The sequence below is a fragment of the Mustela nivalis genome, assembly GCF_964662115.1.
Source record: "Mustela nivalis genome assembly, chromosome: 7".
Classification (NCBI taxonomy): Eukaryota; Metazoa; Chordata; class Mammalia; order Carnivora; family Mustelidae; genus Mustela; species Mustela nivalis.
The window spans coordinates 85,679,331-85,704,598 of NC_139026.1; the positions used below are offsets into that span (position 1 = coordinate 85,679,331).

The 25,268-nt window shown below is 58.7% G+C and overlaps 2 protein-coding genes across 8 annotated transcripts in view; one reads left to right on the forward strand and one right to left on the reverse strand.

Annotated features, from left to right (window-relative positions):
• The first annotated feature begins 533 nt into the window (after nt 1–533).
• Nucleotides 534–8,232, forward strand: SLC48A1 (solute carrier family 48 member 1). The gene is made up of 3 exons (XM_082739042.1): nt 534–801; nt 6,229–6,396; nt 7,021–8,232. The coding sequence occupies exons 1-3, from the start codon at nt 666–668 to the stop codon at nt 7,155–7,157; spliced, it is 441 nt and encodes a 146-aa protein (XP_082595168.1). The 5' UTR covers nt 534–665; the 3' UTR covers nt 7,158–8,232.
• Nucleotides 8,233–9,252: 1,020 nt separating this feature from the next.
• Nucleotides 9,253–25,268, reverse strand: part of HDAC7 (histone deacetylase 7) — a 36,058-nt gene continuing 20,042 nt past the window's right edge. For 4 of the 7 annotated variants that reach the window (XM_082739038.1, XM_082739037.1, XM_082739035.1 and 1 more), the window contains exons 5-25: nt 25,005–25,116; nt 24,254–24,369; nt 23,936–24,061; nt 23,497–23,588; nt 22,874–23,054; nt 22,456–22,652; nt 22,036–22,209; nt 20,682–20,901; nt 19,249–19,382; nt 18,983–19,103; nt 18,718–18,767; nt 17,389–17,496; nt 16,357–16,412; nt 16,103–16,190; nt 14,882–15,001; nt 14,574–14,671; nt 13,221–13,339; nt 12,435–12,568; nt 12,048–12,132; nt 10,643–10,781; nt 9,253–10,492 (exon numbers count right to left, since the gene is read on the reverse strand). In XM_082739038.1, the coding sequence (XP_082595164.1) occupies nt 10,447–10,492; nt 10,643–10,781; nt 12,048–12,132; nt 12,435–12,568; nt 13,221–13,339; nt 14,574–14,671; nt 14,882–15,001; nt 16,103–16,190; nt 16,357–16,412; nt 17,389–17,496; nt 18,718–18,767; nt 18,983–19,103; nt 19,249–19,382; nt 20,682–20,901; nt 22,036–22,209; nt 22,456–22,652; nt 22,874–23,054; nt 23,497–23,588; nt 23,936–24,061; nt 24,254–24,369; nt 25,005–25,116 (2,516 nt within the window). In that variant the 3' untranslated portion in view covers nt 9,253–10,446. Of the gene's footprint in view, nt 10,493–10,642; nt 10,782–12,047; nt 12,133–12,434; nt 12,569–13,220; nt 13,340–14,573; nt 14,672–14,881; nt 15,002–16,102; nt 16,191–16,356; nt 16,413–17,388; nt 17,497–18,717; nt 18,768–18,982; nt 19,104–19,248; nt 19,383–20,681; nt 20,902–22,035; nt 22,210–22,455; nt 22,653–22,873; nt 23,055–23,195; nt 23,307–23,496; nt 23,589–23,935; nt 24,062–24,253; nt 24,370–25,004; nt 25,117–25,268 lie in introns of all 7 variants that reach the window. The other 3 variants (XM_082739034.1, XM_082739032.1, XM_082739033.1) reach the window with 1 other exon arrangement.

Sequence of the window (25,268 nt, forward strand, 5' to 3'; positions counted from 1 at the left end):
TAGGGATTTGGGGTGGGGGTGAAGCTTATGACCATGAAAGGAAGGGGAAGCTGTCAGCACCGGTCAAGTGTTTGAGGTTAAGAAGTGATGGTCACAGCGCAGGGGTTCTCAAAAGTCAGTGTGGAGAATCCTCTGAGATGCGCACAACGTCTGGGGGAGGGCACCTGGTAGAAAGGAACAGGGTGGAGGGAATCCTATTCACTGTGTACTTGCATGTTTCTAAACTTTTACATCTTAACTTTTAAAGAGAAATTTAAATTTGAAAAGAGAATTGTGATCAGAGAGAAAAATTTTGAAGTCCTCGCCGCTCCTGACTTGTGTAAATGTAAATTTCCGGGCCTGGCCCAGCCCCGAATATCTCGACAGGGTAAGTCTGAGGATGAGCCCTGGAACGTGACTTTTTTTTTTTTCCCAGGCACCCCCAAACAACCGGGCGGCCCCAGCAGCTCACTTGGAGAAGCTCCGGCCGCGCGGCGCGGGTTCCGGGCACGGGCGGCCTCCGGCCGGGGAGGGCGCTGTGCCCGCGGCGCGGGGGGCGGGCCGGGGGCGGAGCGCGGGGCGGCCGGCGGCTCCCGGCTCCCGGCTCCCGGCTCGCCGCCCCGGCTCCGGCCCTGCACCTGTGACTGTCGCGGCGCTCGCCCTCCCCACCCCGCGCCCGCAGCCCCATGGCCCCGTCCCGCCTGCAGCTCGGCCTCCGCGCCGCCTACTCCGGCCTCAGCTCCGCGGCCGGCTTCTCCATCTTCCTCGTCTGGACCGTGGTGTACAGACAGCCGGGGACGGCGGCCATGGGGGGGCTCGCAGGTACGCTGGGGGTTGGCATGGAGGGGGAGGGAGCGGGGTCCCGGCTACGGGCGCGCGGCGGCGGGAGGCGCTGTCGGCTGCTCCGGGAGGCTCCTCGCGGGCTGCGCTTCCCCGGGGACCGGGGCGGGGGAGGCTGTTTATCCAAAAGCGTCCGTGGGAAGCGCAGGCCCGGCGCGGGCCCGGGCGCCTGCAGGAGCGGATGCCCTCCCGTCCCCCGCCGCCACTGCCATTGGCACCCGCCTGCCGCGCCGCCGGCCCAGCCGCCCGGTGACAGCGTCCTCCCTGCGCGCCCGCCGGGCTGCCACCCTCCGCTCGCGCCCCTCCCCTGGGGGCTGGGTGAGGCAGAGGAGGAGTAAGCCGAGAGGGCCGGGGGGTCCTGGGGAAGCCCATCTCCTCCCGCCAGCGCGGACCCCACCTCCAGCAGAGCCCTCAGCCGAGCCCGGGGAGGGGGGACCGCGCGAGGGAATCGGGCAGAAAGTGGACATTTTCTTCCCACCACGGTGTCTCTGCCACGCCTCCGCTGTGGCTCCTCAGCCAAGGTCTGCTGAAGCCTGTGCTGGTGCCTTTTCTGGACTTGAGAGAGCAGTGGGGAGGCGAGTGTTGGAGGGAGAGCGTCAGGTTGCTGCTGGAGACAGGATCCTCACCAATGCTGTGTCTTCACTGTGCACCTGCCGACACCCAGTGAACCTCTCTGGGTTGCAGAATCCGTGTGAAGACAAAACATACTATTCCTACTCACCAACATTTTTCCCAAGTACTTTCTGTGTGTCAGTCACCGTGTTAAGCGGTGTTTCCATCATCTTGTTTCATCTTTACGTTAGTCCTATGCGGTGGGCATTATTATTGTGCCCATTTCACAGACAAGGCTTGAACTGAGGCTAAGAGTAAATAAATAGCTTGCCCAGGGCTACACAGCTACACAAAACAGTGTGTGGGGGGAAGAACTTTGGGGAAAAAAAAATACGTGTAAGGATATTACTTTTACATATGGTGATCTCATTCCGTTCCTAAAATCCTCTGCCCCAGAAAGCCGTAGATGTACTCACTGAAAGAAACTAGACTTAGTCGTTGCCACCAAGCCTACTGAGGGCTGTCCCTGGGTAGAGAAGGAACGGGAGGTGGGGTTTCTGCCTTAATAGAGGGGCATACAGAGCTGCAGCCTAAGCAATGCCCCCACAGAGTCCTTGGGGGGCACCCTGGCTGGGCTGCTCTCAGGCCTGCCTAGAGGTCCCCCCAACCCCCACCCGTGGGTTCCTGGCCTCCCTGGAGGCAGCCAGCCCAGCATTGCTCAGTTCTCTACAGACCTCTGGATCCCCTCTCCCCACATCCAGCTGCTCTATTCCTCAAGGTTCTCTCCTTGCAGTTTTGTGTGTTTGCTCCTGGGAAGGAGGGGTCTTCCAGCGAGGGCCTGTGGCCACAGTGACACCTGAGATGGAGGGGCTGGTGGGGTCGGAGGAGGGAGGGCTGTCCCTGGGATCCGAGCTGGTGTTGTTAGAGTCTGGTCCAGAGGAGCTGAGCCCGGTGGAGCTGAGTGGAGCTGAGGCCTCCTGGGCCTCAGTTTCCTCATCTGTAAGAAGTGGGAGGAGACACCACTGAAAGAGGTGATCTCGGGGACCCCTCCAGGGACAGTTTAGAATGCTCTGCAGCGAACATCCCACAGCTGCCTCTCAGGAGGCTGTGGAAGAGGCCCGTAACTTGGGCTCCAGGGAGTGTGGGCTTTCCCTCTGACCTGAACCCTGCCCTCTCTCCCTCCCCGAAGGCTTCCCTCAGCCTCTGAGGCAGGCCAGCTGTGCAGCTGCCTGCAGGGAGAGAAGCAGGGGCAGCAGCAGCTGGAGCAGGGCCTGGCACCTCCCAGGCAGTGTGGGCTTGTGGACGACAGAGAGGTGGCAAAGGATGAGCCATGCCGCTTGGCAGTGGTGGGTCTTCGGGCAGGCAGAGGGCTGGCCAGGTCAGAGCCACCAGCCCTCCCCACCTCGAGTGGGTTCTGAGAAAGTCTGTAGCCAGTCAGCCTTCTTCCTCTTTTGGAGGGAAGCATCAGCAGATTTACTGACTTGTGAGCACCCCACTTCTGACTCGGCATTTTCTAGCCCAGAAACTGCTGAGTCACCCGAGGGCAGCCCCAGCAGGCTCCTTCTCCCCTGCATACCAGGTTGATGGGGGTGCTGGCTTCTAAGGGAGTGTGGGCCCTGGGGCTCCAGGGGCCATGGGTGGAGATGCACTGTCTCCCATCCTGGTGGGTGTCTGGCAAGAAGTGGCTTGGAGGAAAGGCAGTTGCAGAGAAAATGGTTTTGCCCTGGGAATCCTGGGGAAACACAGACTCTCGTCCCAGGTCTAACAGACCAAGGAAAGGGGAAAAGAATGGAAAAAGTTGCCCCAGGAGTCTAAATGGCTTTGTGTTCTTCCCACATGACCTGGGAGTGAGAGGAGCCCTGGGGCTTGGGGCCTGGCTTTTCCCCAGGCTGGTATAGAGGGCAGAGGTGCATGAACAGACTGGGGCCCTGGCCCCAGGGTCCCACCTGTCTGAGGGTCTCTGTGGGCCCCTCTGTCCTCCTCCCAGCTCCTCATCTCCATCCCAGGCCCTGTGGTACTCTCACTGGCCAGCTCTGACCCTTCCTTGCCCTTGGGCTGCCAGCTGCGGGCCCCCAGTGGAGCAAGGGCTCTGCTCATTGAAGTGGTGCGGGGGGGTGGGGGACGAGGGTGAGTATGCAGCTGGGTGGGCCTGGGGAACTGACCATCCTGCCCAGAGTGTCCTCAGGAAGCGAGTAAAACTGAGAGGCAATTGCTTCCTGCCTGAGGTGTGGGAGGGGACCCATCTGGGGTCCTGCTCCCTCACTGCCCACCTTGGGGGAGGTCCCTGGTCCAAGGACAGCGGCGGGAGCCCGGGTGTGTAAGAATGGACCTGCTGCCAGAAGTGGCTTGTGTGTATCTGGAGGCAAGGCCTATGCGCAGGGGAAGTGAGAGGAGTTTAAGGTTGGGCCTGCTTTTTAACAAAGAACTATACATAGGACACCTAAAATGGTCATCTTCCTTTTCCTAGCCCTTTTTGGCATGTGGGTGTATGGCAGTGGGTGGTGAGGGGGGTGTCTGGGGGCACTCCTGCAGCCGGCCAGTGGACCAACACATGGCATTTCCACAGGCCCCCATTTCAGCATTTCCTAACCCAGAAATTGCTGAGTCACCGAGGAATTACTCTGCCCTCCTTATTTTTCTCCTAAGCTGACTCCAGGATCTTCAGGTGGTGGAGGATCTCCGAGCTCATCCTGTCCAGCCCCTCCATGCCACTCCAGGCCCTCCATGGAGTACTGAGCCGACCGAGGGCGGGTGGCGCTGTCCCAGACAAATGCCCGTCTGACTGTCCTGGGATGCACTCAGGAACAACATGCCTTCTTCCTGGGGCCCTTTAAGGACTCACACACCATCCCCAGATGAGCACTTAGGATGCACATGAGAGGTCTGGGAAATGTTTCTGGGCACCTGTTCTAGATCGTGTAAGGTGTAAGCAGAAAAGCCCGGAGATCATATTTCTGCCCACCTCCAGGCTGCTCTGGCTTCCCGTCTGGGTGGGGATGGAAAGACGCTTGTTCCCAGTTCACCCTGATCTCAGGAGTGGCAGGACCCATGTTGCAGGCCCCAGACCCCCCCACAGAAGGAGGGGCAGAGCTGGGAGAGCCTGGGTCAAGCAAGGTGGGACAGGAGGTGGGGGGTGGGAGGCTGGCAGGGCTGAGCCCTCACTAGGGTGGGAGTGGCTGAGTTTCCAGACTGACAGGACCTTTGGGTTCACCCATTTTCTAGATGGGGAAACACCAAGGCTCTGAGAGGTCACGAGCAGCACAGCAGTGCCAGGCCCCAGACTTCCTGGCTCATAGTCCCGTGGCTTTGTGTCCCACGCCAGGCTGCCCGAATTGTGACAGCTGCCTAGCTGATAACCAGAGCCTAGTTCTGTGACCATACCCTCCGCCCCTGCCAGCCTCTTTTCCCTCCTAACTTCAAAAAGAGAGAGAGAGAGAGAAATATCTTGGGCATATAAAAAAGGCTAGATGATTTCATGAACTCCCTTATACTTAGCACTCAGTCTAAGAAATAAAATATTACAGACCCAGTCAAAGCATGCTCCCGCCCCCATCTCCCATCCACTTCCCGTCCTTCTCGCCCTTGCTCAAGAGAACCACTTTCCCCAACCAGATGCCCGCCCTTCCGACACCCAGATGCTCCTCTGCCTGTAGAGTGTGCGGCTGGCTGCCTGCTGGAAGCGTCTCTCGGTGGCTCTGGCTCTTTCCTCATTCCTTCCTTGCAGGGACCTGCGGCCCTGCTGTGGGCCCTTGCCAGTGCGACATAGTTGTCCCACTCCTGGGGCTGCGCCGGCAGGCACGGCCTGGCACTGAGGGTACTCATTGTATCTGCTGAGCAGCAGCTGGCATCTGGGGAAGTGCCCGGCCAGGCCCAGAGGGCAGGCCCTGGAGAGGCTGGGGGCATCTGGCCTGCCCTCAGCAAACCAGAGGGAGTGACATGGTCAAGAGCAAGAGGGCCGCGCTGGGTGGCCTTGGGGGTCTCACCACTGGACCTCTTCACTCTGTAGGAGCAATCCAGAGAGTTCTGAAAGGGCCCCATAGGGGCCACAGACCTTGGAGGGGCGAGAGGGCCCTCGGTGGGTGGTAGCAGGTTCTGGAAAGCAGGCCCGACTGCAGTGATTCCCAAACCTTCTGATATCCGGACCTCTTCACATGCTTGAAAAGTAGTGACACCCCAAAGAAATCTTGTTATATCTCTCAATGCATATCATACCAGAAATTAGGACACATTTGCAAGCATTTATTTTTTTAATCTAAACATTTCAGTTGTTGTTTATTGTCATCAAATATCCAGTGTCCTAATTTTTCTGCTTGTTTCATAATGTTTTTTAAAAAATTTTTTAAATTTATTTTTAAATTTAAATTCCATTAACTAACATATAATGTATGATTTATTTCAGTTAGAGGTCTGTGAGTCATCAGTTTTCTATAATACCCAGTGCTCATTACAAGCATTTTAAAGTAATATGAAAAATAACATTGTGTTAGCATAAATAACATATTTGTATAAGAAATAGTCATGTTTTTTTAAAACAAAAAAATGAGGGGGAAAGAATGCCATGGTTTCCTATCTTTGCAAATCACTTTAACATCTGGCTTAACAGAAGATGGTAGATTCTCTTATCTACTTTTGCATTCAAGTTGGTGATGCCAGAGGCCTTGTAGCCTCCAGAACATTCCACCCTGGGGTCAGAAAGCAACGAAAGTGGAAAGCCAACATTACCTTAGTAATATTATGCAAACAGCACTGGCCTCTGGGGCCAAAGGGTCCTGGGAGGTCCCTGGGGTCCCGGGCTGGAGGCTGGGTGAGGAGGCAGGGGAAGGGCAGCTCCCTCGGCTGACGGGTCTGTCCCCGCAGGTGTGCTGGCGCTGTGGGTGCTGGTGACGCACGTGATGTACATGCAGGATTACTGGAGGACCTGGCTCAAGGGACTGCGTGGCTTCTTCTTCGTGGGCGTCCTCTTCTCGGCCGTGTCCGTTGCCACCTTCTGCACCTTCCTTGTGCTGGCTGTCACCCGACACCAGAGTGAGGGCGGTCAGGGAGGGAAGGGCGTGGGAGGGCCCATGGGGGACTTAGGAGGATTCTGGTCCTAGTTCCAAAGCTTACGTCCTGGGAGCTTGGGCAGCCCACTTAACCTACCCGTGCCTGGGTTTTCTCAGTGAGGGGGAAGCAGTACCTAGACGACCTCCCCGCCTCGGGTTCGAAGGATTCACTGAAACTTGTGGGAGGTGTTGAGCTGGGTGGACTCTGCAGGTGGGCAGCCGGCAGTTTTTATTAGTTCTAGGGGTTGGTCTTTCTGCCAAGCTCTGGGATGGGAGCGCCCCCTGGTGGCTGCGGCCAGCAAGTAAGCAAAGGCTTTTCCTGCCCCTAAGGAGTCTAAAGCTTCCAGCAGGGTCCAAGTGGCCCAGGGTCAATGTAGAAGGGCAGAGCAGGTGGTACAGAGCCGGGATTGGCCAACTCTGACCTTCCCTCAGCCCTACGGCCTCCTGCCTGCAAACCCCAAATGCTCTAGAAGTGCTTATCACATTCCACCTCTCCTGGTGGGGAGAGGTGGCCCTGGGCTTGTGGCATGGTGGCTGGAGTCCAGGGCAAAGCCCTCTCAAGTCAGGCACGGCCTGGCACTGAGGGTGGGGTTCCTCTCCCCTGCAGGCCTCATGGACCCCAACAGCTACTACCTCTCCTGTGTCTGGAGCTTCATTTCCTTCAAGTGGGCCTTCCTGCTCAGCCTTTACGCCCACCGCTACCGGGCTGACTTTGCCGACATCAGCATCCTCAGTGATTTCTGACCCACAGGGTGAGGCTTCTATACCCTGGGGGTCCTCAGGACCTGGACTCAGACTCTGAGACACTGGGCAGGCCTGCCGCACCCCCTGGACACCCTGGATCTGCGGCAGAAGAAACACTGCAAGACGACTGCATTCCTCCAGGAAGCTGTCCTGTCCCCTTTGCGGGACACCTGGGTGCGGTGGAAAGGGGTCCTTCCCGCCATGTTGCTCCTCATCGGCCTGGCTGGAGGGCAGCTTTAGACCTTTACAGATGGATCTATTTTCTTAGCACTCGGTGAGGAAACTTCGTAAGCAGGGCCAGGGCAGTGAGTCGTGGGGTAGGGCAGTGAGCCTTGGGGCTCTGCCTGGGGGCACTCTCCCTCAGGCCAGGCTGAGAACCTGGGAGTCAAGTCAAGTAAGGGGTCTCTACGGGAGACCTCCCAACCCCAACCCCAGCCCCCCATCCTGTTGTCCTTTGAGAGTCAGGTAGTTTAACCCATCAGTCCCAGGGATGGCAACACTTGGCTCTCTTTTCCCAAGGCCTGGAGACCTGAGTGGAGAGTTGACTGTCCCTCTCCTGGCCCAGGGCTGGTATCCCAGGAGTGTGCTGGAGCCAGTCATCTCCTTCACCACACCACATACTCCGAAGCAGGACTCCCTGAACAAGGCCAAACTAGGTGTCTGGGGAAGGTACCCTGCCCCCAGAAGGGCTCCAGGGAAGGGGCAGCATGGCGCAGGCTGGAGGGAGCCCCGCAGATCTGTGCCCATGCACCCACAGCCCTGTATTTCCATCACTTCTCACATGTGTCACCCCTGGCCACGAGACAGTCCTCTACTCCCCCACTCACTGCCCTTTGCCTAGAGCTCTCGTCTTTGAAAATCTCCCTTCTGAAGGACAAAATCTGCTTTTCTGCCTATACACAGGCACAAGGGCTCACTAACTCAGGAGGGAACTATTGTTACATACACCTTTTTACGTTAGGTTGCCATTTTGCACGGTCTGCCCTTTTCCCCCGATATGTCCTGCCCTTCAGCTGTTTTGCCTTATCTGTGTCACTGTCACTTTAGCAGAAATACAGCGGCCATTTGTACCCAACAGCCTCTGGTGGTTTCTTGTGGTGGACTCTTTTGGGGAGTTGGGGAGGGGGTGGGACGGGTGCTGTGGGAGTGGTCAGAGGGAAGGGTGGTGGTGGCCAGTCTCGAGGTGTCTTCAGGAGACCGTCTCCTTAGCTCACCGTGTGCCCTGGAAGGCAGAGGGGGCATCACTGACTCGGGCTGGAGGCCCTCTCCCTCTGGCCGCTCTTGGCATAGGAGAGCCCAGCAGCCTGACTCTCAGGCCGTGCTGGTCAGAGCAACGGTGCTCAGAGGCACAGCCTCAGCACAGCACCACTGGTGACATTTAGTGTGTCACCCAAGAGGCCAGGACAGACGGGAAGGGGGCGAACCTGCTTCCCTTCATGCTCTCCCCAGCTAAGGGCTCGGGGCCAGGTCTGAGGTGATGAGGCTGCTACTCCTACGGGCTCGGAACTAGAAAGACTGGCGCTGGCAGCCTGGCACTGTCCTCTCTGGGGACTGGATGAGTTTGTCCTGGCCTGCTGCATTGTGCATGGTCTCTCCTGGGCTCACTACGTGTTAAGGAGTCATGGTGCATTCGAGCGGGAAGGGACCATAAACAGTGTCTATTTCTGGAGCCTTTAACTGATAAACAGAGGCCCCAGGAGGTGACGTGACTTACCTGAGCTCCCAGCTGGGACTTGAACCCAGGGAGGTCTGATTCACCGCTCTCTGGGGAGGCCTTCTGGGGCTGCATTCTATACCCCCGCCCTCTCAATGGGCTTCTATCTCTGGCCACAGCCCAAAGCTGCTGCCTTTACGACCCTGAAGGGGGGCAAGCAGGGGCCAGCTGGGTTGTGTTCAGAATGGATTCGTCCTGCAAGGGCACTGCCCCAGGAGGGCAGGAGCCGGAGGGGGGCTGGCCCGCAGCCCAGCCTGGTCCCTTCCCCACATCAAATGGGACGCATGCTATGCTGTATGGCTGAAGGCTTGCCGCTCGCCCCCCCATAGCCCTCCGCCCACAGTACACTCCTCATCCCCAGAGGCCCCTCCACAGGCACTGTTAAAGCAAATAAAACATTTATTGTTCAGATTTTTTTTTCCATTTTTTTTTCTTTTTTTTCCTCTTTTTTACAAAAACATGCATACGTACACAGGGTATGGTGGTCCTGGGGAACACACACACACACACACGTACTCTCTAACTCACAAACATACATACTCTTACTCTCCCTCTCTCTCTCTCTCTCTCACACACACACAAACACTTTCCTTCTTGGCCCCAGGCCTGAACCCCAGAAGCCTTGAAGACTTTGCCAGGGCAGCCTCCCCTCCCCCATGTCTTGTGTCCACTCTCCCACCCCCTTTCCCCTCAGCCAAGCTAGTCCTATGTAGAGCAGGAGTCAGAGCTGAGTGAGGGAGACCCCAGAAAGAGAGAAGGCTCATGGAGGGGGGCAGTGACCCAGGGGCCCCTGGCGGCCATGCTGTGCTGCTGAGGGGAGATGAAGAGTTTGGCACCGTTGGCTCAGGAAGCATGGAACTCCCAGAGCACCTGTCTGCTCTGCCAGGGCACTGAGATGGTTGACGTAGGGTGGCCTCTGGCGGGGGCAGGGACCAGATGGGAGGCCTGCCGATGACTACTCTCTGCTTTGTCTCCCTGCCCATTGATGGGGTGGGGTTGGGGAGGCGGGGAGAGGAAGCTTCCAGAGTCATCTGAGGAAGCAGGCAAGAAGGATGCCCCCATACTCAGGGACAGCGGACCCCGTGGCTCCTCCTACCCGTCCCCCTTTCCCCACTCCAGCCCAGCCCTCAGAGCTTAGGAAGGACCACCCTGGCTGAGGCCAAGTTCACATTTCTGTGTGGAGCCTGGGGCTGTGTGCAAAGCCCAGGGTCTACAGAGCCAAGAATAGTGGTTATTGGTGGGCTCGACTGAGCTAGTCCTCCTCTGCGCAGTCCTGAGGAATGGGGGCCCAGCCCAGGGCCTGGACCCCAAAGGGGTAGACTCTGTTTTTGAAAGAGTGCTACTGAGGCCTGGCTGGCTGCCCAGCCTGCCTCCTCTCCGGGTCCTCTTTGGTCCCTATCCTAGACCCAGGGCCTTTTTCAGGCTCCTTGGGGTGACCGCAAGGGGCTGTTCTCTGGCCCCGACTACCTGCCCAAAGGCTGTCTGAAGACCCCGGGAATGGGTACGGTTGCCAGAGGCTAGACAAGAACCAGGTCCGAAGGGCAGGGTGGGTGGCAGGTCCATTCTTCTGGAGCCTCAGAGATTCATTGGTTCTTCCTCCTCCACCAGCTGTTCTGGGGGCCTGTGGGGAGAGACAAGGGTGGGGCTGCCGAGGGCCTCAGCTCAGCTTGCTGGGAGTAAGAAGGCTGGGGCGGCTGTGCTGGGAGCTGGTGTCCTGGAGCCAGGAGGGTTTGAGGGATGAAGAGGCTGCGGGCCAGGGGCCGGGCATTACCGCTCCTCAGCCAGGATGCCCACGGACAGGGATGCCAGTGCGGTCACTGCCTCCACCTCTTCTGCGTCGGCCCCTGGCACCCTGGGTGCCCAGGAATCCGGACAAGAAGCCAGGCGCTGCATGCAGCCCCAGTATTTACCTGCGGCAAGAAACAGAGTCAGAAAGGACTGGGGAAACAGGCCCATCCCCCCAGCCATGCCACGCGTCCTAAACTGATAGAAGGCTGGACCTCTCAGACCAAAGGCCCCACAGCAGACAGGAGCGGGTGCCTCCTCAGTCAGGGATCAGTGCTCTCCATTCTACCCTCAGTTCCCTCATGGTCCCCCCCACCGCAGCCTGCCAGGAAGAGCAGAGCGGATTCGCTCTGGCCACCAGGGGGCCCTAGCAGGTGCCCCAGCCATTCTCCCACCCCTGACCCCTTCCCATAGTGTGGGGCTCTGAAGAGCACCAGTAGGGCCCATTCTTCCCTAGATAAGATCTGTACCTCCACGCAGCACACAGGATGGGGCATGGGAGGGGGGAAGGTCACAACACAGAGAGCTGACCACCACCACGGCTGCTCTGGGTGGCCGTCAGCAGGTCACCTAACCGCCTGGGCTTCTAACGGCCCCCACTAAGCCACGGACATGAGCATCCTGCCTGCTGTTGTAAGAGATCATGTCTACGGCACACACCCAGCCCAGAGGCCGACCCAGGGTGAAGACTGTATGAAGTACCGGCACGATCTTTACTGTTCTACACCTGTCCTCTATGGGCCCTGGATGTGGGCAAACCTACTTTTTGTATCCCTAGCATTGAACCCCGGTCTTCACATAAAATGTTCCATAGATGCTAAGTTACAAGTGAAAATCTAAGCTGTCTCCCAAATGTTCTTCTTTTTTTTTTTTAAAGTAGGCTCCATATCGGGTGTGGAGTCCAATGTAGCTCTTGAACTCATGACCCTGAGAATCAAAAACCTCAGCCAAAATCAAGAGTTGGATGCTTAAGCCTCTGAGCCACCCAGGCACCCCCAAATACGGGGTTATTCTAAGACCAGCCCCCAAAGCAGGCAGAGCTCCCAAAATCTCTGTGGACAGGACTGAGGGTCAAGAACCAGCGCTTTTGGCAAAAGGCCTATTGCTACTGGCCTGGCCCTGACCTAGGATTGTGGTTGGGGATGGAAGGCCTGTCCTGCCTTGAGGAGGCAGGGAGTCCCCACTGGATCCATGGAGGGCTCCGAGAGCACCCATTCACGGGGAGGAAGGCAGTCCCACTGTTATTATTGGGGTTATTCATAGGAAGCCCACTCCAGTACAGCAAGAGAGCCGCTTGCCTGGCAGGCACTGGGAGTCATGGGGCACGGGTTACTGAGGGCAGGAGACCCCTGAGGTTCTGGGATCAGTGGGTACCCTTTTTCCATACTCACTGTGCACCCGGATCACGGCTTCCAAAGAGCGGATGGCATTGAGGTTGGGTTTCTGTTTCCAGCCCTCTTCTGAAAGAGGGTCCACCTTTAAGAGAGAACAGCATGTCAGCTGTTAGGGACCCACAGGCCCAGGAATCTTCCACCCCAATGGCCCTGGCTTTCCAGATACAAACATGCCTGTGTTCCCAGCTCTGCCTAAGGCTGGAAATGCTAGTCTTAGACCTGACCTGGGGAAGGGGTACCCACTCTGTCCCCCTCGTTCTAGGCCTGCCACCCCAGCACTATCTGCAAGTCCTCTGGGGGGCACCTAACTGCCTGCACGCCAGGACCATCCTCAGGGAGCTGGACTTCCTGCTCTATGGATACACAGATGGGCGGGCAGCTCACCTTGTTGCCCAGAAGAGCAGCCACACAGGCCTCAGACGCATCACAGATGGCTGTGAGGTCGTGGCCACCTTCCAAGGCCAGCACCACCGCGCCTCCCGCCAAGCTCATCAGCTGCTGTGTCATGTACCCAAAACCTAGATGGTTGGGTGGGGAGGAAGAGGAGAAGCAGGCCTGGAGGAGAGGTGGACCCTCTCTGAAATTTCTCTGCTGGCATCTTTCTTTATAAATGATGCTCAGATGCACACATCGCTCCTTCTTCCAGGCCTTTCACAGGGTCCCCCTGTGTCAGACCTATTCATATGCCCCAGTTGAGGCTTGCAGGGTCTAAGGGACTTGCATGAGGCCCACAGCCAGGAAGTGGACTGGAACCTGGGCTTGTACTCCAAGCCTGTCTTTTCCACTAAGTCACCCCCAAGCCCTGGGGCCCAGCAGGCTGAGTGGGCTCCTCCCCGTCCCCCTCCAGGAGAAGCTGGCAACTCAGCTGGGGATGGCACAAGTGGGGTGGGCATTGTGGGGAGGGGGTCCCAAGGCCAAGCTTCTTGGCTACCAGATGTCACCCCCAGGTTGCAGCGTAGGTCTCCTGTGGTGACAGCCCCAGCCATGAGAAAGGGCTCTGGGCAGGGCTAGGCGAGGAGGGCCCAGGGAACATCAGGCCCAGCTGCCACACCCGTCCTCACTCATGGTCCTGAGCTGGCCACTGCCACCTTCCCCAGGACTGGGGCAGTGCCTCTCCTCCCAGCCTGGCCCTCATTCCCTACCTCTCCCCCTGAGCTGGGCCCTCCTTACATTTAGCGGAAACATGGTAGCCACCCAGTGGAGCTGGGTGACCCTCGGCGGCATCAAACCCAGCTGACACCAGGACCAGGTCCGGAGAGAACTCTCGGGCGATGGGCATCACGACCATCCTGTGTGGGGGCCAGACGCAGGGGCTCAGCACTCTGTGCGGGGCTGCCAGGGGCGGGCCCCTTCCTACCAGCTTTACCGTGAGTACCCTGCTCTTGGGACTCCAAGTCACCCAATCTCCCAGCAGGATAAATGGATCCCTCTAGCCTCTCTGACCTGGCTGGCCACCCATATCCCTGGCACAGTCTAAGTACTTAGCCACTAAGTATTTAGAGCTCTTAACGGGGAAGGGGCAGGAAGGAGTTAGGGATGGGGTCCCAAAGGAGAAGAAAGAGGAGTGTGTGTATGTCCATGGGTGCTTGGGCGCGTGCTTGTGTGTGTGTGTGTGTGTGTGTGTCTGTGTCTGTGGGGTGCGGTGGGGCAGGGCCACAGTGGGGGCAGGTCACCAAGCCTTCGGGACTGAAACTACTGGGACGCAGCTGCCACTCACTTCGGACTGAGTTGACCACACCTCACCTCTCGCCACCTGAGAGCTGATTCTGTTGACGTCCTGGGCCACCCAGATTCATTCTCTTCTCCTCTGCCCCTGCCGGCCCCCCGCAGCTGCCTCCCTCCATCCCTCACCCAACTCTGGGGTCCATTTTGATGTGTTTTGAAGCCCTGGGCTCAAGGCACACAGACACTAAGAAGCCCAGTCTGGGGCTTCTCCAGAATTAGCTCTCATGGAGACTATTTCCAGAAAAGTATTTGAGACCTACTTCCAGGGTTCTCTTTTCCCAAATGGAATATAGGCATCCCAGAGGGAAACATAAGGGCCCCTAAACAGTCCAAGGCCTTTTCTAGAATGCACTTTCTTAAGCAACTCCCCCAATACGAACATCATCTGCTCTCTTTCTCCACAATCTAAATTTCTTATCTCTCATGCAAAGCCCACCTCCTCCAAGCAGCCTTGCTTGACTGAATGTGGCAGCTATGCTCACTTCACCCTACCTATCTTCCGGCACTCAGTTCGACACTGGCTCTGGGTAACACGTGACTTGATAAAGTACCCCTGACTTTTTCATTCTGTGTCTCCCGTCTTTTCATGGGGACTGGAGGCTCCACTATAACAGTGCCTTTCCTTTTATTTGTCTCAGTCTGAAAGACCCACCCTGGGACTGGCTTATCATGTCCAGTAACTGTTTGAGGACAGGCTGCCAAACCAACCCATCGCCTCCGGCCTGGTACTATTGGGAAAAGAGGCACAAAAGAGTGGCCTTGCTGATTGGACCTCCTCTGGGCCCCCAGAGCACTCACCTGAAGGCAGCCAGGTACTCAGGATCCCCCATCGGGGGGTCCAGGCCTCCAGCCCAGGCCACGTTGACATTGAAGCCCTCACCGCTACCAGCTCCCACCTGGAAAACAGGAGGCAAGAGAGACCAGAGGAGAGCAGGGTCCCAGGAGAGGAACTCTAGGACGCCAGCACTGCGAGACTGGCTCAACTGGCCTTTTCACTTCCAGAGAGAGGAACGGAGCATCAGAGAAGCGAACCAACCTGCCCAGGATCCCACAGCTAGTTGGGACACAGGCAGAGCCAACGGGGCCAGAAGGGAGCATGCAGTTACCTCATCCACGGCCCCGCTTCCTGGGAAGAAGTTGCCGTCATCATGACGATGCAAGGAGATGTAGAGCACACTGGGGTCCTGGTAGAAGGTCTGCTGGGTGCCGTTGCCATGGTGAACATCCTGGGCAGGGGCATGGACAACGGATTAGTGAAGGCCTGAAGGCATGCTGATGGGGGCTGGCACAGCTCACAGAGGTTTCAAGTGTCCCTTGTCTGAGGGTCAGGACCCTAGACTGGGAGTAAGGAGGCTGGGGTTCCCAGAGCGACACTGTTGAGTCGTCCCAAGTAGTCCTCCGGCCCTCTCTGTGCTTCTCCGTGTGCGCACATCTGGGCACACAGTCCTAGACCGGGAAGACTATACCATGAGACCCTGAAGGGGAGGAGGCATGCCAAGGGCCCACTGGTCAGCAGGCACAAGACATGTACGGCAGAAGAGGGGCAAGTCCAAGCCTACACATGTCAGGAACCTTCACTAACGCATCTTGCCCACGGTCAAGGAGTGATAAGGTGATTGGAAACCAAGCTCAGTTATGGAGGGGCAGGTCTGTGAGGCCCGGGGTCACCACTGCTAGGAAGAGCTGTGGTCTGACACTTGGTAAGTCACAGGACCATATGTGGGCACAAGGGTAGAAATTTCCTCTGCAGTCAATAGCTGTAGAGGCATGTCGCATTCACAGACGCTCAGGCAGAGTGTCTGGCTTAGGTGCATGGACTCCAGAGCTAACTGGCCTGGGTTCAAGTCCTAGTCTCAGGATTTACCAGATTTGTGACTGTGTGTGAGTTACTTAACATCTCTGGGCTCACCTTCCTCATCTGAAACCAGGTAACAGTCAGGTTCAGACCCATCACAGGTCAAACTGCAGGGTCTAGATGTCATTTGGGGCACGTTGAGGTGACCTGCTATCCCTGTGACTATAGGGGCAATGCAGTGACACCTGCAGAAAGAAGCCACTGGAGGCCAAAGAGCACTCAAGTGGCTCCTCCCACCATGGGAGTTCGTGATGGCTGAGGGCCTTCTCACACACGGTTGCTTCTGGGCCTCCCGGCAGCCCCCCAGTGTGACTCTTATCTTTGCCCACATTTTATATACAGAGGAATGCAGAGGCCCAGGAGGCTCATGCAGAACTCGGACAGGAAGACAGATCCTCTGCTGCCAGGTTTGGGGCTCTTTCTACAGGGCTCTCGGATCTGAAGGGGCCAGGAACCAGGAACCGGGACCTACCCAGTCCATGATGAGGATCTTGCTGGCCTTGCCCTGTTGTTGAAGCTGCCGGCAGGCGATGGCCACGGAGTTGAAGAAGCAGAAGCCCCTGGGAGGAAGAGAAAGAGAGGCTCTGCCCGGCCATTCTTCCCCTGTGTCTTCACCTCTCCTGTTTCTTCTGGCCGCCCTGTCTGGCCTGGCCCCAAAAGGCTCAGGGGACAGAGGGGGTAATGCCCCCCCATCTCACCCCCTCCCTGACCTCCCCCCAGCCTTACATGGCTGTGGAATGGTCAGCATGGTGTCCTGGGGGCCGAACCACTGCAAAACCATTCTGGAAACAGAAAGAATGCTTGTCAGCCAAACGGCCAGCACTCAGACACACATCTCCACAAAGCTGCCCCAAGCTCAGGCTCATGCCTTGAGAAGGGGCCATAGGACAACAAATGTCAGCAGATCTGACCGCGGCCAGTGGGATCTGAGGTGCCCTGAAGCCTGGCGGGTGATTTTAGGGTGACGGTGAACACCTCCCACCCTGGTGTGTCCTGACTCTCATCACTTTTTAGCAAGAGCTACTATTTTTCGGGCAAAAACACCATGCCCAGCACTGTGCCCCAGCACTCCATAAACGTGGGACTTCATCCTGACAGCTCCCTGAGGTAAATGTCGCCTAATCCTCACAACATCTCCATGAGAGAAACAGGGTTCTCTCTAGTTCACAGCTGAGGAGAATCTGAAGCTTGGGCAAGTTAAGTAGCTTGTGGGAAGTTGCCCGCTTGTCAAAGGGTGAAGCCAGAAGGTACAGCCCAGCACTGAGCTCTTAATTGCACGCCACTCTGAGGAGGAGCAGGGACACTGGACATATGCCCCCCTTGGGCTGTGAGCTCTTCAACAGCAGGGGGTTCGGGCCTCCGCACAAGCTCCTGTCAGGTGCCCGGCCCAGAGTGAACAAGCACAGGCACCAACCCGGTCTATAAAACCTCGGATGGCAAAGAACCGATCTGCTGATGGAAGAGGTCCAGAGATGCTCTGCAACTGCCCGGTGGTCACACAGCGGGTCTGTGTGTGAAATGATCCTGAGTAATTACGACTCTGGGCCTCTTAGAGACCAGCGGCTTGACCCCTAGCAAATAGCATGAGCATAAGGTTCGAATCTCAGCTCTGTCGCCAGAACTCTCAATTTCCCTTCCAAAACCCTGAGGCACTATCCAAGAGGAGTGAGAGGCCTGCGGTTCTGGATTTGACCTTCCCTACTGCCCCACCCTGCTACCCTCTCTGTGGCTGACCCACTCTCCACTCACAGCTCCTACCTTTAGCTCACGGGAAGCTACTTTGAAGGCGAGGTCAGTGACACTGCCGGCGGCCCAGCGGGCTGCGTTGGAGGAATGCAGCTCGTTCCAGATGGTATCGGTATCCACCTGTGGGGGCCAGAGTCAGGGCCCGCATCATCCAAGGCCCCCACAGGAACCAGGGCCCTCTTGGGCGGTGCCCACCCCACGGCCAGGACCCCAGGGGCAGGGAACTGGGCAGACAGCGCTGCCTCCCCAGGGCCCCACCACCCAAAGGCAAGGCCTCCTGCGTCCCCCAATCCCAGCATGACTTCTTCCCAGCTTCAGTCCATATCACCAGCCCGTATCTGGCCAGCACTCTGCCAGCAGCATCGCGCCTGCCTCCCCAGTCAGAGGAGGGGGCATGGCGTTACCTGGGCGGGACTTGGGGTTTGGACCGGGAGGGGGTTTTAAGCCCCAGCTGACTCTGCTCAGGCCCTGCGGGACGGTCGGAGCTCGAGGGGCCGTCTGCACCACTGTCTTCCACTCAGGGCCCCTAGCCCAGGCTGGGAGGCCCCCCAAACCCAGTCCCTGGGCCTCAAGGCTAGGGAGGGGCCGGGGGGCATGATGGGGAGATGGGGAGGGCGAGGCGGACCAAGAGAGGCGAGGAAGGCAGAGAGAGTCGCAAGAGGCTGGAGAAAGAGAGAGAGAGAGACAGACAGAGAGGGAGAGGAGGGAGGAGAAAACAGAAGCAACAACAGTTGGAAAAATCAGAAAGTGGCAAGAAATGGGAAGTTGTGAACAGGGCGCTGACTGGCTCCCCAACAGCCCCCCAGCTACAGCTCCCACTTCCCTCCAGAACTAGGCCTCCATCCCCTGCCTCCGTACTCCGGGCTGGGACGCCACCAGAGGAGGCAAGGAGCCCGCTAAGCAGGGTGAACTGGGAGGAGGGGAAGCTGGGCTGTGAGAGAAAATTGCCTGGGTCACCAAGGACCCTGGAGGCATCCCCACAGCTCCGGCCAAGCAGCCCGACTCCGCCCGGAGGCCGGCGTGGAAGGGTGAATCCCGACCACCACCAGGGCTTTACGAAGGGAGACAATCCCCTGCTCTTTAAGCCTAACTCCACATCTACTGAACACCGTCTAAGTGCAAGGCAAAGGGCTCCCCGCTCAGGAGACACTGACGGGTAGAGGACACACCTGGCCACAAGGAGCTTCTAGCCGGCAGAGGAGCATTATGGGAGAGCCCCTGGCCCAACAGGTCTGGCAGGACCCCAAGAACAAGCAGGTAGGGGCTGGGCCTGGGAGAACAGAAGGGAGGAGCTCCAAGAGCCCATGGCAATGGGCGCTCAAGCCCCCCGGGCACACTTACCCCTACCCCACCACAGGGCAGCATCACAAACATCCGCTGTGCCAGGAGCCCTGTGGGGAGAGGCCCAGTGTGTGTGAGCCCAGAAGCCTCTCAGCTCTGGCCTGAGGGGTGCTGGGGCCGGGGAGTTGGGGGAAGGGGAACAGCGGGTGGCAGGGGGACTCCCAGGATGCCCGAGGGGCAGGCTGCGTGGGGCTGGGACAAGAGAACACAGCAGCTGGCCGGGTCAGGGGAGGCGTAGGGTCCCGGGAGCCATCGGGGTCCCTACCTGCCAGCTTCCCATTGTCCAGTTTGAGGCGGCTGAGCGGGTTGGTGCCATAGAGGAGCACGTGCCGCTCCGAGTGCACAGACTGCAGCTCCTCCAGGGAGGCCTTCCGGCCCCGGAGACACTGAGGATGGGCCCACAGTCCTCCTGAGCCCGGGCTCCCCCAACCCCTGCCCCTGCACGCGTCCTCCCCACCACGACCACTGCCTGCTCAGGCCCCTCATTTCCCACCCCCTGCGGTCCCACGCACCCCCACGCTGCCTCCTCACCTCGCACTGGCTCCGGAGCCCCCGCTCCTGCAGGCGGGACCAGATGCTCTGGATCCGGCCTGCGTGCTCCGGGTGCCTGCTGTTGTCCCCGCAGGAGCACTGGTGCTTCAGCATGACCGAATCGTAGACGAGCCCTGCCGAGAGCAGGACTCAGGGTCCAGAGACCAGGGGTCCCCTCTTCCCCGCAGGGCCGCACACACCACACCCGCATGGAGCCAGACCTGACATCCCATCGCTCCCAGACTCACACAGCCCCACATCCCCCACCCAGCCCCTCAGCCTTTCACACACACACACAGGTGTGCCCCAGCCAACACCCCCGCCACAGAGCCCCTGACTTCCTGCCACCCTGACTCTCCACACATGGCTTCCTGTGGCCACCAAGACCTCGAGAGCTCTAAGCCTGACCAGAGGGGGCCTAATGTTGGGGTCTCATGCTGGACGTTTACAACCCAGCCAGGCTGCCACAGGGGTGTGAGAGGAGAAAGAATTCCTCAGAAAGCCCCAAGCCAAGAGCTGGGAAGCTCACAGTGACGCGGAGCCATGTGACAAGACAGATGCAGTTTTGGGGAAGTGACTGTTTTGGGTTGACCAGCAGGCCGCCTAGAGTGTCCTGCACACGGAGGATGGGTCACTTTCAGCATGCCTCAGGACACTGGGATCTTTAAAATGCTCATCCCACTTGACCCAGGGAGGCCGCTCCTTAAGAGCAGCCCTTGGGAAACAATGCCAGGGATGAGCAAAGACTCACGGACAAGAAATTCTCATGAGTGGACACCTATCCGCCCCACCAATAAGAAATCGTCAAAAAAAGAAAAATACTGTGATGAAATACTATAAAAATCTCATTTTTAAAGGTTAATTGTATCATGACATATTCATAATATGTTAACAGAATAAAGCAGGGCTCAACACGCAATGGGTGTGTGTGGTATCTATACACAGCTTTCTAGGACAAAGGTGGTGCTGAACTACACAGCAGCACTTAGGAGAGTTGGCTTTGGGGTGGTAAGAGACCAGTCGGCTATTTTTATTGTATTCTTATATTTTTTGGTATTTTTCAAAATTTCTAAAATACTTTTGAGCTCTTCCTTTACCAACAGAACAACCATACTAAATATCATTTTTGAAAGGTCAGGGGAGTTCTGGGTTGTCCAGAGACCCAGATCCTTAACCTGGCTTGACCCTCAGCTTGCTCGTTGACCACAAGTTTGTCACCTTAGTTCCGAGCCCAGGTGTCCTCATCTGCACAGTGAGGACCATCACCCACTCCACCTCCTTCATGGGACACCATGAGGCTGTGACAAGGCCAAGCAAGTGCTCTGTGGCCTCGAACAATGTCCCAAGTGACAGCAAGACCAGACATGGACTTATGCCTGAGCCCCTGTGGGCCCCCTGCCCCTTCTCCTGTCCCACCCTGATCTTGGCCTTACCTGTGGTGAAGGGCAGGCTCCTGGCAGGGGTTTCTGAGCTGGGCAGGACACGGGCCTGACTGGCGGGCTCTGGAGTTGGCAATGAGGCAGGAGCGGCCGGGGATGACTGAGCCCTGGACAGGGGCCGGTGACTGCCCTGGGCCAGGGGAAGCAGTACAGAGTCCCCAGTTCCTCCCCGGGGGAGCCGTCCAGCCAGTCGCTGCTGCTCCCAGAGGAACACCTGAGGGACATAGGGGGCCTCAGTCTCCAGGTCTCAGGATTCTGCTCCATCTGCTGCTGCCCAGGGCCTTGGAAACCTCTGGGCAGGTCCCTTTTGGGAGAGATTTTTAGCCCTGCCTCCTGGCAGGGCTCTGGCCTTTGATCTCTGAACCCTCGGCCCCCCGCACCACCCCCAGAAGTCAGCAGCCCAGAATGACCACCCTGTACCACCAGACTTTCTCAGACCCTTGGGACTCCAAAGCCAGAACCTAGGTAAGGGGCCTCAGGCCAACTGCCCAAGGATACAAGGACGTGCATGAGCCACTGCATATGTGTGGACTGTTGCCATGCACGGTAGTGGCTGTGTCCCCGCCACTTCCCATTCATGAAGTCCTAAGCCCCGCCCGAGTACCTCAGAATGTGACCTTATTTGGAGACAGGTAATTACAGAGATAATCAAGTTAAAATGAGATCATGAGGGTGAGCCTTAATCCAGCCTTAATCCAGTATGACATTTGTCCTTATAAAAAGGAAAAAGTTGGACCCAGGCAGGCAGAGGGGGAAGACGGTGTGAGGACACAGGGAGAAGACAGCCATCTACAGCTGAGGACAGAGGCGGGAGCAGCCCCTCCTTCATGGCCTTCAGAAAGACAAACCCCAGTGTCGGCCTTTCAGCCTCCAGAACAGTGAGACGATGTACTTCTGTCGTTGTAGGGGCTGGGTCTGTGGTCCTTGTTCCAGCAGCCCCAGCAAACTCAGCCCCATGATTTGCCTCACACTGAGAGTGCTACCCACACCTGGCTCTGTCCCATTTCTGGTCCCAGTCCCCGTCCTGGACACCGGACAACGGGTCACAGGGGAGAGGGACTGGGGCAGGGACGTGCACGGCTTGGTGAGAGGCCAGCCTCAGCACCGGACAAGGGACATGGCTTCCCCCAAGCCTGGCAGGCTGCCAATTGTGCCTGTGTGTGTGTGTGTGCACGTACACACACGTGTGCATGGCGGGGGCATGTCTGCACCTTGGTATGGATCTATTAGGGCAAACTGGGTCCCAGACTTGCCTCCTGCACTGAGGAGCTAGCTCCCTCCCTTCCATCTATGCTAGGCCCCAGGGTCTCCCAACTACACCTTTCCAGGCACATGGGTGCTGCCATACCTGCTGGTGCTGCTGGAGAGGAACAGGGCCTCTGGCTTCATGCTGCCCATGGCTTGACTCCCTGTGTTCCAGGCCGTCATCCCCCACTGGCCCCACTCCCCCACCATCTGTCTCTAGGTCCTCGGCGGAGGGTATCTGCCGCAGTCGGGGCTTCTCACTGGGCTTGGCTGGCCTCTGGGGAAGGGAGATGCCCACTGAGAAGCCATGCTGGGGCGCAAGCTGTGCGGTGGACCGTGGTGGGCTGGGCTGTGTGGCCACTCATCTTGTTGAGACTTCAGTGGCCCACGGCTCTGGGCCCTTGGGAGCCACATCCTCTCTCTGGCCCTCCAGGTCCCAGCCCTTCCTGAGCCTCCCTTCTTTCAGCCCCCAGAGGCCCAGTGAAGCAACCCCTCATCACCTCCCCTAGCCAGTCCCCCTCACCTTGATCAGCTGGACGTGAGGTTTGAGCCGTTCCAGGCGGGGCTGCAGGGGGCCCAGCGGTGGGGGGGCGGTGGCGCTTGGGGGCAGGGGCTCTGAGCGGGTCCGGCTTAGTGGCCGGTGGAGGCCTGACCCAGAGAGCCGCTCGGTGGTCAATAAGGACTGGGCAAAGTGGAAGGGCAGGGGCCCAAGCCCGGGCACTGGAAAGAACGGGGTGTGGGTGGGGCATAAGGAAGGAACCAAAGGGAGGAATGGAAGGAAGCAAAGGCACGGGGTGGCAGGGGGGCACGGGCTCACTGGGGAGACGCGCAGGATGAGGGGCTGCGGAGGGGGCAGGGAGGAAGGAAGGGACCCTTCCCAAGCCTGGCCCTTAGCAGGATGCAGGGATCAGCCCCTCCCCTGGAGAAGCCTTAGAACTCACCAGTCAGCAGAGGGGTGTGAGAAACTGAGGGATCCAAGAGGAGGATGGGCTGTAGTCGAGAGGGCAAGGGGCCTCCAGCCTCGTGCTCCAGGCCATGGGGCAGGAAGAGGGGAGCATGGGGGCTCCCCAGGACCGGCCCCCGAGGGCCCAGAGTCGGATGGGTCCTACGGTCAGCATCAGCCTGGGGGGAGGCAGGGAGACGTCACAGGGGGGAAGATCCCCCGCAGAGAGAGCAGGGAAGGTGCTGGGGTGAGGTGGTAGGAGAAGGCAGCGAGAGAAGCTGGGGGCTTGCAGTGGGGGGGAGGGCGCCTCAGCCACTCACCCTGGCAGGGGCAGGTAGCCCCAGCGTGATTGCGGGCAGCAAGGACACTGTCGGCAAGGCGAACGGGCCCAGAGAGGTCTCCTGCAGCCGCAGCCGCTGGCCCAAGAGCGCCTGCCATGGGGAGCAGGGCAGGGGTCACCGGTCCCAGACCTCTACCCCGGGCCTACCTTCCCCAGAACCCCCAGGAGGCTCAGGTCCAGGCTGCCCAGACCCTGTGGCCCCAGCTCGGTCAGGGCTACTTGCTGAGAAGAAGGCTGAGCCTCAGAACTGCCCCCGAGAGCCCGGCCTGGCAAGAGCTTACCTCAGAGCCCAGGACTGGGTTAGGGCCATGCTCGCTGTCATTGGGGGAACTGCAGCCCGAGGCTGGCGTGCTGCTGCTACTCGGGGAAGAGTCTAGGGGCAGCGGAGAGGGAAGCACAGTCAGAGGCCCGGTGTGGCCAGGACAACGGGGCCAGTCTCCCTTCCCCAGGGAGGTGGCCTCTGCTTCCTGCTTTCTTCCCAGAAGGGCAGGAAGAAGGCAGGCCACCACTCATCTCCGGTGTCTTTGCCCACTTTTTTAAGGTGCCCCTTCTTCGAGGGCCCCTTAGCCAACAGAGCAGGCACTGGCCTTTGGCCTCAATCAGCCTCCCTGGCGAGTGGGTTGGACACAGCCTGTATAACCGCGCACAGTCATCCTGTCTGGGCAGGCCCCGACCCAGAGGGACCACACAGGCCACCCCACCCGCCCTGCTGGCCCTCACCGCCAAGGGTCTCGGTAGGCCGCCGCCGCAGGCTGGGTGGGGCACTCTCCTTTCTGAGCAGGGGGTTCTTCCTCCGCTCCAGGGACTTCTTGGGCTTGTAGCGTAGCTTCAGGTTGGGCTCAGAGACTGTGGGAGCACCAGTGTTACTTGGCCCCACACCACCCTCCTCCCTCCCAGTCACCTCTGGGCGAAGGCAAGAGAAGGCGGCATCAGAGAGAAAAGCACGGTGAGCTGACCTGCTGCAGCCCCACGGGCTCTCCCGCTCCTCCAGGCTCCTGACCCTGCCCTGGAGGGTCCTCACCTGCCCGCCCCACTCACCTGTCTTTCGGAGAGGGAAGTGTTCTGGGGGGTCATTGGGCAGGCTGGGAACAGGAGGCAGAAAGCTGCTGAGCATAGAGCGAGCAGCTCCTTCCGTCTCCAAGGGCTCGAGAGTTCTGTGGAGGGAAAGCCAAGGTGGCTTCAGAGGGGCAGGGATGCCCAGAGGCCTGGCAGCAGAAGGCTCTGCAAAGGGCTCTTCCTGAGCCTGGGCCCCCAGGCCCTGCCAGGAGAGGCAGTCGCTGACAGGGCCAGGCAGCGTGTGGCCGTCAAGAATAGGGACATATCCAGGTGGCAGGACCGGGCCAGCCTCCCGGCCAGCTGCTGGGCCAGGCAGGCCTCCATCTAAGCTTAGGAGCCAGGGTCCCAGGACTGGGGTGAGAGCCAGTCACAAGGGGGACTCTGTCTCCTGTGGGAGGAAACTGCTCTAGGAATCAGGATAGTTTTGTGCTTTGGGGAAGTCCTAAAGAGCAAAGGGACTTGTGTAGGAAGAAGAAAGCCAGCGTGGTCTGTCTGTGCTGGGGTGGGGGGGGGGCAGGTAGGAAGGGCTTCAGGTGAGGTCGGGAGTGATAATTAAAGGAGAGAAGGGGCAGGTGGGAGGAGAGAGGTTAGGGCAGCACTGTAATTAGAGGTGAGGGGGATGGGTCTGCTGACAAGCGGCTGGGAGGCAGGGGGAACGAGTATGAGGACTCATGGGGTGGACACTTTGGGAAGAGGCACGACGGACACAAGGGAGCCATTGGGACAGCGTTACCTGTAGGGAATGCTGGGGCTGTTGGAATGGACTGTTCTCTCTAGGGCTGCCTGCTGCTTCTTTAGAATCACTTCTGCCAGCTTCTGCTTGACCACACTGCTGGCCACGGCACCTGGGGCAGGGGAGTCAGGAGTGGGTCGGGGGCAGGTGGACGGTGCCCATCGTCCTGTCCCTACAGAGAGCCAAGCCTGGTGCCCCGCCTCTTCCGCAAAGCCTCCAGACCCCCCACCCACATTCACAGATGGCTCACTGCAAGCAGAGGGA